This window comes from Xiphophorus hellerii, chromosome 19 (assembly GCF_003331165.1).
Source record: "Xiphophorus hellerii strain 12219 chromosome 19, Xiphophorus_hellerii-4.1, whole genome shotgun sequence".
NCBI lineage: Eukaryota > Metazoa > Chordata > Actinopteri > Cyprinodontiformes > Poeciliidae > Xiphophorus > Xiphophorus hellerii.
In genome coordinates, this window is record NC_045690.1 from 11,661,026 (window position 1) to 11,673,231 (window position 12,206).

At 39.3% G+C, this 12,206-nt stretch overlaps 1 protein-coding gene across 5 annotated transcripts in view; it reads left to right on the top strand.

Annotated features, from left to right (window-relative positions):
• The window catches only part of LOC116708816 (regulator of G-protein signaling 6-like), a 49,478-nt gene that overhangs the window by 30,261 nt on the left and 7,011 nt on the right, over positions 1-12,206 (top strand). For all 5 annotated transcript variants that reach the window (XM_032546855.1, XM_032546857.1, XM_032546858.1 and 2 more), the window contains exons 3-14: positions 2,904-3,003; positions 3,694-3,744; positions 3,830-3,936; positions 6,302-6,353; positions 6,800-6,864; positions 8,570-8,646; positions 9,174-9,255; positions 9,446-9,520; positions 10,397-10,498; positions 10,636-10,808; positions 11,007-11,132; positions 11,219-11,405. In XM_032546855.1, coding sequence (XP_032402746.1) covers positions 2,904-3,003; positions 3,694-3,744; positions 3,830-3,936; positions 6,302-6,353; positions 6,800-6,864; positions 8,570-8,646; positions 9,174-9,255; positions 9,446-9,520; positions 10,397-10,498; positions 10,636-10,808; positions 11,007-11,132; positions 11,219-11,405 — 1,197 coding nt within the window. The remainder of the gene's footprint in view (positions 1-2,903; positions 3,004-3,693; positions 3,745-3,829; positions 3,937-6,301; positions 6,354-6,799; positions 6,865-8,569; positions 8,647-9,173; positions 9,256-9,445; positions 9,521-10,396; positions 10,499-10,635; positions 10,809-11,006; positions 11,133-11,218; positions 11,406-12,206) is intronic.

Consider the following 12,206-nt stretch of genomic DNA (forward strand, 5'->3'; position numbering starts at 1 on the left):
CTATGTCCTGTTTTGTGGATGAGCCAAACCACACAGTGGTGGACGAACACAGAATAGACTAAATAATAGCAGTGTAGAAAAATGACCAGCAGCTCCTTTGGTAGGTTGCACATTTTTTTTAGCAGTGCCTTCACTGTCCATTGAAAGAACTACTTCCCTAACTTATAAAGATGAATACATATGTAGCTTATTTATGGCTGTGTTTTCTCTAAACATTATAGGTCTCCTTTAAAGCTAGAGTGTCCAAAAGGATATGAATTTATGTGTGCTACAAAAGCATATACATAGGTTTTTGGTAAACTGTGTTTTTCTGATAAGCGAAACAGAGCACAGACTAAAGTGCTTTTATTATGCAAGCTGCACTGATCAGAAATCCTTGACACAAAGCTGTGATACCATTAAGTGGACTACATTTTCTATAGCTGTGCTTCTCCTCTGTTGTCACTCTATAGGAAGATAAGCAATACTTTGGTCTTTGTTTTTACATGAGAACAAGAAGATCTTTGCCTTTTTGTTATTCTGGTTAAAAGCGGGTTTTGACTTATTCTTCTGAGATGGATCAAAGCTATTTAAAATTTCAAAGCTAATTTCTCTACTTTTCATTAGATTATTTTGCATCTGATCTTCAATAAAAAGACTGATGTGCCACAATGCTTCATTTTGTTAGCACAGCAGTGTAACAAAGCATATTTCTGACAGAGCAATTAATCGGATGATAAAATAATAGCCAAAGTCAAAATGCTGATTCAAAAACATACTTTCTGATGGAAAAAAACATCACTCATATGCTGCTATTGAAATTGTTAATTGCTGTCATAAATTTGCACTAAGCAACTTTGATAAAAACATTTGCATGGTCTTTATATAGTCTTGATAGTGCATAAAACAAATTAAAATGTTCTTTTTTTTATAAAACATTGATAGTGCATAAGAGTGTTGAGTAAAATAATATATTCAATAATATATTGAAGCTAATTTTTGGGGTGTCATTGGATCATAATAGTGGTCAAAAGATCTGCAAAATGTTGCTAAATAGCAACCATTAATTAACACCTATTAATTGGATAAAATGACTAAATGGTGTGCTAAATTGGGCTTGGCAGCCAAGTTGGACCAAGTAGAGAAGTACTTACGGTATTTATTTTATTTTATCATGGTCATAAATGTCTCTACCAAATTTTATTAAGATACTTCCTCAAATTTTATTTTGAGGTATCCGTGCAGGCAAAATTGGAGGTGGCATTTAGATGGACTGACGAGGCAAACACAGGAAATACTACACGTATATAGGTCTGCTCCTGGAAGCTGCTTAACTTTATATTTTCAAGCCAGCCTCTCTGTGTAAGTAAAAAGCATTCACTTACAGATATGCTTTCTTAAATGATGAATGAACTGTGGTGCAAGTGGCTAGAAGTGCACAGAAATGGCAGTAACTGTAGAGCTCAGCGGGATGCTGTGAGCCAGACTTTGTGACTTGACGTCCGCCTTGTGGTGTGATATTAAGGAACATAAAAAGAAATAAGTAAACGGCTGTCTTAAAATTCTCATAGCATTTATCCCAAGAGTTGCTTGTTAACCGACTCTCACAAACTGCAGCGACCCTGTGTGTGTATGTGTGTATCTGACAGCGCTCGCTCGCTGAACAGACATTGAGCGAGGCATAAAGCATTTATCTGCCAATCCAACTACCTTAATGGAAGGTACCACAGTAAAGTGACTGTAGTTACACACCCACGTGCAAATATTTATGGGATTTTTAATTGGTTCTAGTCAGGCTCTACCAGACCATCTTACCCACCTCATAAATCATTTAAGATTTGACATTTAAACATATTTAAATGTAATAATAATAAATTATGAATTCTTATAAGGATGTATCATGTTTGCCCTTGAAAGACTGAATGTTTGCTTGCTTGCTGTGAGATCTGTGCTGTGTGCTGGCTGCATGGAGAGCTGTGTAGAGAAGCGCCTAATTTTAGGCAGCTAATGTGTGATGTGTTTGAGGCTCTGGCTTGGTCGGAGGTGTGATGTTTATCTTTGCCTCTGGGATTAACATTGACAGCTTTTTCGGCTGTGGAAAACTTCTAACCCCTAGTTGTAGCTAAATAAATCACTTTAAATATGTGGCCACAGCCACACAAACCCTGGATTTAGTTTCGCTGAACCCTTGACCCAAGTCTTTGAGGGTTTGAGCTTTACAGAGTGGAAGATCCTATGGGTGTCACTTCCTGTTATTGTCAGAAAGAGAAATGTTTAAATTAAACTGTTCAGCTTCAAGCCTCTTCACAAGTGTGGAGTTGGATATGACGTGTCAGCTGCGGAATGTAGCATGGCATTTTACATTATTTGCTTCAACTTAAAACTCTTAAAGCATGCGTCCATCCGCCCATCAGTCCATCCGTCCGAACTCATTTCAGCTGCTTGTATCCACAATCTATTTCTTTTGGTTGTAGACAAGGGTATGAACATAGGTTGACTGACAAATCAAGAGCTTCTCAGTTTATCTCATCTCTCACCACAGCAAATTGGTACAGCGCCATCACTGCAGATGCAGCAACAACATACACAATTTTTCACAATATGTGATTTCCAGCTAAGTCAGGTTGAACAAAAAATTCTGCCAGACATTCATTGCAATTTCAGCCTGAGCTTTAAGTTGCTAAATTATTTCTTATAACTACTTTTTTTACATTATGAAACACATGTTATTTTTCAGTTTTGCTTCCTTATTTCAACACCTTGCTGTTCAACCATTACTTTTGTACCATTTCAAGCTATTCCTTGTACTTGAACTGCTTGACTTTTAATTTAAAAACCGGACTAAGTTGTTGTGTTGAAAACCTTTTGACCAACAGTGTATAAAATGCAATGACATGACCAACCTCTATCTTTCTGCTCCACAGATGGAAGACATTGTTACACGAATACAAGATGAGAAAGCAGGAGGAGTTGCCATCCGGACCGTTAAAAGCTTCCTCTCAAAGATCCCGAGTGTGGTATCAGGTTCGTATTTGTGTGGAAACCATAAATGAGCATATACTGTATGTGTGTGTGAATCATGCTTTAACATTTAGAAATGTTGCACCATATGAGCTGCTTCTTCCTTAGTAAGGGCTAATCTCACCTGATGCATTTATAACTTTGTCCTTCGTATTGTGTGTTTTCCATCCTTGCATTCTTTAACTATGCAAAATATATGAGTCACAATAAATTATACATGTATGACCTTCTGTGCTCATTTTCCATGCTACTACTGTAGAAGCAGGCAGATCATGTCTTTGCCAGGCTGTTTCATCCCGTTGTTGCCACCAATTCGGTAAAGCGCCTTCTTCCCTCTGTCTCTGTGCCTATTTGTGTAGGTGCTGTATTCCTTTATGTTTGTGCTTCTCTGTAATAGTGAGTCACAAAAATAGGACGTGGAGGTTGCTCCGTCTCTCTGTGAGGCTGAGTCTGAGTCAGTCCTTCACATGGTTTCCTCCAGGGCTTTCCAGCAGCTTCTGCTAAGCACCAACAGGGGGGCCGAATGTTTTGCTGTCCAGGAGCAGCGAATGCAGTGCAAACCTGCCAACAATGCGCTATATTTAGACACCTACCCAACTTTGACAGCTTTGAAGAGAGGCAGCTTTTGTCTGAACTGTTGTGTATTTGTAATTGTGACACCCTTTCTGACCGTTGCTGTTCTCTGGAAAACAGGGGCAGACATTGTTCAGTGGCTGATGAAAAACCTCTCCATTGAGGATCCAGGTAGGACTGCAGACAGATGTTGAGTAATGAAAACACAGAGAGATGGAAGAGAATTTCATGTGCTTTCCCGCTCTCCCATCACTAGCTGAAGCCATCCACCTCGGTAGTCTGATTGCAGCTCATGGCTACATCTTTCCCATCTCTGACCACGTCCTGACCTTAAAGGATGACGGAACCCACTACCGCTTTCAGGTACAGAGAAGTTCACTGAGGGGCTGTCCTGGGGCTTTGCAAGACCTTTGAGTATGGAATAATAAGATGATAGTTGTTTATCAGAGGGATGTGTTTACTGCGTGATGCTAATGAGAGCAATCCTTCCTAAGCCTATTACTCATTCCACCAAGGTCGATACTATACAGTGCACCCCTGCTGCATGGTGCATCAGAGCAAGAGGAGGCAGCAGGACAGAGCCTGTGGGCCAGCAGTGGAGCTTGTCACAAAGGTGTTTTTTATTTGCTCCATCTTACCCAGTACAATCCTTGACTGGGAAGCCCCAAGAAGGGAAGAGGGGCATTTATCTTTGCCCCTTATTGGCCAAAATTAAAAGCCATTATTATATCTGTGCAGGGAGGGCAACACTTGCTCATTCAGCTGGGGCTAAAAATATTCCCTCTGATGATGATGCAACAGGCCCACTAACCAGAAACCCTGAGAAGAATCCACTGTAACATGCTGAAACATCTGCATAGCTGCACTGCAAGAGATTGTGACAGCCTTAAAATAGATACTAAACTGGTAGAGCACCCAGATTTAATGGCAGCTGTCCTCCAATGTTTGTCACACTTTTGTGCATTGTGTTACAGACTGGCCTGTTTTATTCTGAGCTGACAGTTCTGAATGAGAGCAAGTTATTATTCTTCCACAGGTGCATTTATCAGCATCAGTCTTTCTCCTCGTGCTAATTACCGTCATGACAAATAGTGCAAATGAAATATGTGGTTCTAATTCTGTCCTACTATTAAGAATGCATGACAAATTGAAGTCATCAATTATGAATGCACTCAGGAAGGAATTCTGAATCTGTAATTTCAGCTAGAATAGAGAGAAAAAAGTCACCATTGCTTCATGGTTATGTATAGTAGCTAAAGGTATTTCAAAGACTGTGTTTGAACAAATACTTGTTTACATTTTGATCCCAATAAAGGTGAGGGAATGTACATTGATGGTCATACATTTACATACAAGAGATGTGCATAACTTTTATTATTATTATTATTATTTTACCTTTTACAATACATTTGAACAAAACAATAAATGTGTGGACATTTTTGAAGTATAATATATTTTCTTCTGAAATGCACACAGATACATACACGCTCAGGGGTGTTCTTACAAACAATATTTGAGTAAACATCTATTTTTCATGTTTCAGAGAAACCACCACCTTATTGTAGACAGCAATGAAATTCTGGCATAATCCTGACTGAATATTTGGATACATATTCAAACTGCTTTAGTTCTTGGCAAAGACCCAGCTTTCAAACAAAGTTCACAAATATTTTTACACTGAAATGGGGGAAATGATCTAACACAGAGACTCTAGAATGTCAGAACCTCAATAAAATGTATGAGCTACTTTTGAAATGTGGCACCTTCCAAGAAAATGATACTTTTTAATTGACTCTACCATTTCTGATGGGAAGGGTGGTCAAATATCCAGCGAGAATACTAAAATGCAGAATAACTTAATGAATAAGAAAGTCCATGAAAATCCAAAAGATACAAGAAATTGAGGAAAACCTCAAGAGAAACATGTGCTTACAGACCACATAGTAACTTAACCAGGAAGACAGATAATCATAATATAATATCTATAATCCACAAATACTTGAGAGTTCCTCTAAATATTTTATAACTTTTTATTTTAATAATTCAAACACAAAATAAATATTAATATGCATTAATATATGCAGTGAAAATTATTTTAGCCCTACTATACCAGCATATACAGTCTTCCTTATTTCTGTTCTTGGGTGTACAGGTAATTTGAGTCAATAAAAATAAATGGTGAAAATTGGCAGCTTTGCAAACGGCAGTCAGTAGCATGTCCAGAAGCATTGATATTTCAGCTTTCCAAACTTCATTTTTCCCCCCAATATTTTAGACCAAAAACTGCTACCAGGCCAATTTTCCTCAGGCAATTTGTGGTTACTGTAAATAGGTGAATGTGTGAATACTGAACTACAAATAGTCTATCTAAATCTAAAATCTAAAAATATGAAAAAATTAAAAACAAGAGTACAAGCGTCTAAAAAAATGATTGAAAATGGAACGCCAACCGTAGCAAAACCGCACAATCAAAGCATAAGTCTAAATTTAAACTTGCTCAGCCAATTCTTATCTAAAATACTCCTGGAGGTTGCAGGTTGGTAAAGTGGCATTTCAAATGTATCATTAAAAGTCTAAATTAGTCTGACTGTCATTCGTAGATGAGTGTCTTCACACTTCTGACCAGAACTGTTCTGAAAGTGATGAAAGGAATGGACAGAAAGACTTTATTTAGCTTGGAAAATAGAAAATAAGCCATTTTTTAAAATTAAATTCTGTCTATTCTCAGTCTCCGTACTTCTGGCCTTCAAACTGCTGGGAACCCGAGAATACAGACTATGGTGAGTAAAAGCTGTCGATTTCCACCTCCTTCTCAAAACTTGCTAAGATTTTCCTGATATCTTCATCTGTTTCTTTCTCCAGAGCTTAAACACAGCTCACACTGTAGAGCTGCTGTTGACACTCACTAAGTATTGATCCACAGGGCTCTTCCCTGTAATGTATCTGGCCCTGAGGAACATCAACCAGAGAGAACCCAATGGGATAGGATTAGCCTAACAAATCAAGATGCATTGACTGCTTTGACCAAATCTCTGTCTCACTGGATAGCCCTCTTGTTTTTATTTTATTTTATAAGACAACTAATAGGCTTCCAGCTTAAATTAGATAAGCATTGGTGTAAACATCTGAGATATTGGTTCAGAAAAATAGATTTGAAACAACTGACCTTTCTTTTAAAATCATTTGACCTTTTAAAAATGTGATTATTCATTCTCCCCCTCCCCAGCCATATACCTGTGCAAGCGCACCATGCAGAATAAAGCCAGACTCGAGCTCGCAGACTACGAAGCAGTAAGTAAAATGTTATTTTAGCGTAAAAACCACCAGCAAGCCGATTGCAAACAGGATAAATCTTTACTCATTTCTTCTGGGGTTTGGAAATGGCATCAAGCCATTATGAATGGTTGCGCTCCAGGAGATCCATTTGATGGCAGTAATTTCCTGGCCACAAAACGTACCCCCAAAATACCTGCAGGATTATTTGGCATCAGCAGATCAATATGCCCCCCAGGAGGCACGTTACCCTAGTGCTGATCTCTTGCTGTTACAAAGAGTAGCTTGTACTGCACTTTAATATTCCAAATGACTCTGCAACTATTGTCCAGTACACTTCCTTCCTGTTCTATTCAGGTCACTTTATGCCTCAGGCATCATTGCTTTCACTGTTAACATGCCTGCTGGCCGGAGTTTTCCTTTTTGTAATGAGGTCACTTACTTTAGCTTGGACAGATGCTTTTTTTGAGCATTAACAGGGACACTTGAATACATTTGTTGACATTTAAAAGCTATCTTTTGTGTTTTTACAGAATGTAAGGTGAATGTGAATTTACATTCAAGCTTCTAGTAAAATAGCAAAACACAACAATGAAACTTGTCAAAAAACACATCTGAGAAACAAAATCTGCTAGCATGTGTAATAGAGCTGCTTATGCAGAGCTGAACAAATTATCAATAGCCCCTGAACCTTTTGCACATTTTTTCTTGTTACAACAATCTTTAAAGCATTTTATAATGATCGCATTTGAAGAATAAACACCAAGTGGTGCACATTTGTAAAGGGGAATCAGAATTGTTTTCAATAAGTTTTGCAACTAATGTATGAAACATATGGTGTGGATTTGTTCACTCACCTTTACTTTGATACCCCTAAATGAACCAATCCATTTCCTTCATTAGTCTCTTAATTGTTAAAATCCACCTGTGTGTATTTTAATGTCATTGTCAATGCAGTTGTCCTGTGAAGGCTGCAGAAGAAGGTTAATGTTGAAAGAGAGCCAAAGAAGTCCTGCTTGCAGTTTGCCACAACGCAGCAGAACTGTGGATAGTGCTCTGGTCAGATAAAAGCAAACCTGAGCTTTTTGTTTGTGTGAGGAAGACAAAACCGTAACATCACCAAGAACACACCGCATAATGTCACGTTGGTTTTTGCCGTCTCATACTATATGGATGGTTTTCTTTTGTAGGGGTGAGGAACTTGGCCAGCGTTGATGAAAGGAGATAAATACTCCTCAAAGAAAACCCGTTAAAGGCTGCTGCAGACTTAAAGCTGGAGCAGAGGGTTTATGTTGTGGTGTTGATCAAAGCATATTCATATGCTAAAATGTCAGACAGAATTCATATGATTGTCAACCAACCTGACCGAACTCCAGCAATTTTGTAAAGAAGAATGAAGAATAATTTTAGTCTTCAGATGTGAAAATCTGGTAGAGACATACAACAAAGTTCTTGCATTAATAGATGGTTTTACACCTATAGCAAAAATTGATTAACAGCTGCTGATCAAATAATTATTTATGACTTTTCAGTGGTCAATCACACCAAATCTTAATACAGTACACTTATATTTGTAGTTGTAATGTGATAAAATGTAGAAAGGCTTAAGGGGTGTTAATACTTCTGCAAAGCACTGCACAAGAGAGTATTTAAATATTTTAAGGTTTGACAGTAAAAAATCTTAAATTCTCCCCAAACGCATTATTCAAATTGCATCTTGCAGGAGAACCTCGCTCGGCTGCAGAGGGCTTTCGCCAGAAAGTGGGAATTCATCTTCATGCAAGCTGAGGCTCAAGTCAAGTGAGTGCATACGTCAATCATGCTTCGTTTCAACACATCGCTTTGTGTTATTCTCCAAAAAATAACAGCAATTCCTCCTGGATTCAAACAATTACATGCTCTGGGTTGTTTTGTGAGGCTGCTCTCTGGTGGCTGGCTAGTGCAAGCACAAAATAATCCCTGACAGATAGTTAGGACACTTTATCCTCTGCTGTCAGTGAAACACAAGGAAAAAAATGCACAACATCAATCATTGGCTGCTGTTGGACAGAAGTGAAGTCAATATAGGAAGCCATGTATCGCGGGGGGACAATATGAAGCAGGGGACCAATCAGTAAATGTCATTTATGTAAGGGATAGGTCTCTCCAGAGGTAACACCAGCAGATAGATCAAGACCTAAACTCCTGAGGTTTTTGCTCTGTAGACTGCAGCCGTCAGTGAGGAGAGAGGAAAAGGCTGAATGTTTTTGTAAGTCAGGACTGCCTGAATTTGACCTCATGTTTCAGTCCTGTATGGTCTATGTGTGGGCTGTCTCACTTGCATGCAGGATCGACAGAAAGAAGGACAAGGCAGAGAGGAAGATCCTTGACAGCCAGGAGAGGGCGTTCTGGGATGTTCATCGACCAGTGGTGAGTTATAGAGAAAGAAAAACAACACAAATGTCAGAGATGCTGAGCACACAAAGGAAGCAAAGCAGAAAGTACGTCAAAAATGAAAAAAAGAGAGATCAGAATCAGATGTAGCGCCAGTGTCTTCGTAAACAACACATGCTCATGGAACAGTGACCCAAACTGTCATGTTTCCTGCTGTCTCCCACAGCCAGGCTGCGTCAACACCACGGAGATGGACATCCGCAAGTGTCGAAGAGAGAAGAACCCACACAGGGTGAAAAAGGTGACAGACTGAGACAACATAGGAGTGGACGTCCAGCTTCACTGTCCCAGATTTAATATAGCGTAATTTTCTCTAAAGTAAATGCTGAAATAACAGATCATTTATAGTTTATATAGTGATTTCTTAATTATTTAAATATTTAAATCACATCTTTAAATTTGAGACATTTTATAACTTTTTTAAACTTTCTCGGGAAAGCATGGATGATGATACCCTGTCTTTGTTAGCATCTAAATCACAGCACTTGAGGTAATGTTGAAACACAGATGTGGAAGTATTTTAAGGCAAATTCTCAAACATTCCTTCCTTGAGTGATATCATGAAAAATTCAGTGAAGATGGTTAAGGACTGTTTTTATCTATGGTGAAATAAATCCTGGATCAACATGGCCTGAAAGGCCACGCAGTGAGGAAGAAGCCAATTCTGCACATATAACTTCAGAATTGGCTGAAGTTATATGTGCAGGACATGGAGACAAGGTGAGTGCATATGCACTCATAGATAAAGGCCTTAATTTATGCCCTACAGTCTGATGAAAAGGAAAATTGAAGTCACAATGAGAGACATTTGGAGGAAAAAAGGGAAAAAATTTAATTGAGGAGTAATGAAGTGATTATCACAATACTTTTAATCCTTACTTGTTATCAAAACTGGCCTAAAACAGGACAGGTGTGAGATTCTGATTCAATTTCAAACAGTTAGAAAAAATTATACTTTGAAATCAGAAAGATATTCGGTTCAGAAACATGGGAGAAAAAAAGCAAAAAAAAAACCCCAAAACATAAAGTTGTCACTAATATTAACTAACACATTCACATACCAGTGGTATTAATACAAAACCATATCTGCCTATCATTTTTCTCTCACTTTTTCCAGTCAGTCTATGGAGTACCGGACGACGGCCAGAGCCAGCCAAGTCCAATCCACATCAGTTCCCAGCCGAGCAGGAAGCCCACCAAAGAGGACGTTCAGAAGGAGGTAAGTGTGACATTACGCTCAACACTTCATTACCACCAATCTGCCTTCCTCATCCATCATAAAGACAATCAGAGACATAGACTGATGAGCCGTTACCTTATTAAGCCCCTTTTTTTCTCTCTCTCCTTCCGCCTCAGATAACCTTTTTGAACATCCAGCTTGACAGACACTGTATGAAGGTTTCCAAAGTGGCCGACAGCCTGATGACCTACACAGAGCAGTTCATGGAATATGACCCCTTTGTATCAGGCGTGGAGCCCTCGAACCCATGGATTAGTGACGACGCCGCCTTCTGGGACATGGAGGCAAGGTGAGGCTTGTTGCTGAGAACAGGGGGATTGGTGGATTTTGGCCATTAGTCCAGTATAACTGGGGCTATTTGAAGTGAGGGAACTGCTGCTGAACTGCTGCTATGTGTTAATTCCAGCATTCCCGAATGTGAACTGACATCCCAGTCTCAGATTTTTATTTTATTATCTCCTCTTCTGATTTGTTTTCCATTGAGCAGCCATGATCCCAGTCAGCAGCGGGTAAAGAAATGGGGCTTCTCCCTGGAGGAGGCGCTGAAGGACCCGGCGGGACGGGACCAGTTTCTGAAGTTCCTGGAGTCAGAGTTCAGCTCAGAGAACCTGCGGTGAGACTTCTTCTCAGCACTTCACGAAGGTTCTTCAGAAAAGCTTTAAAATATTCGACTCACATTAAAATCTTATTGAATGCTAGGTTCTGGTTAGCGGTGCAGGACCTGAAGCGACGGCCGCTCCAGGAGGTTTCCACCAGGGCCCAAGAGATCTGGCAGGAGTTTCTGGCCGAGGGAGCGCCAAGCTCCATCAACCTGGACTCTCACAGCTACGAGAGGACCAGCCAGAACCTCAAAGACCCCGGGCGATACAGCTATGAAGACGCTCAGGTTGACTGTGTGGCTCTCTTCATGGATGCATGTGACTTCATATTTTCATGAATGTATACACACACACAAAAACAAACACCAGAAATACCTACTCAAAGGAAAAAGCCTTTCACTGTAGAAGTGACTAAGAGGGGAGGGGGAACACTGGGTAAGTGGAAAGAGAAAAAAATGACAGAGTGTGTTTGTGGCAGGGCCTAATGAGGCGAGTAATACCATGAATAGGTCCTTCACTCAGCTCACAGAGGATTACATTGGTCTTAAAATGCACTGGTGATGTGTCATGCGCAGCGTCTCTGACTGGCAGCACATCACTCAGTTCTGCTCTACTGTTGGCAGCAGCAGCTCTCATTCATACACACACACACACCGACTGGATCAATAAACAAAACCTCGCAAAAGTGCTTTCCCGTTTCTCACATTACAATCTGAAACTGCAATGTATTTTATTGGGATTTTATTTACTGTATCAACAGTAAGCAAGGAATAACAGTGAAGTAAAAGGAAATGGGATGGGATAAATTTGTATGCAGCACACTTTACTTAATTCTAAATAAAATCTAGTGCAATTTACTCTTTTTGAAAGCCGCCTCAGTACAAAAAAAGATTTCAATTCAGTTCAGTTTATGAGCTGGAGAGAAATATGTTCTGTGAAATGACTTCAAATGGATATTAGCAGGTTACCTCAAGAAGAAAATGAGTACATTGCCTGAACACATTGTTCCTATACATTCAAACAAGTTGGTAAGTTCAGACTTAAATCAAACTTAAAATAATCTGTGACAAAACTTAAAAAGTGATGAA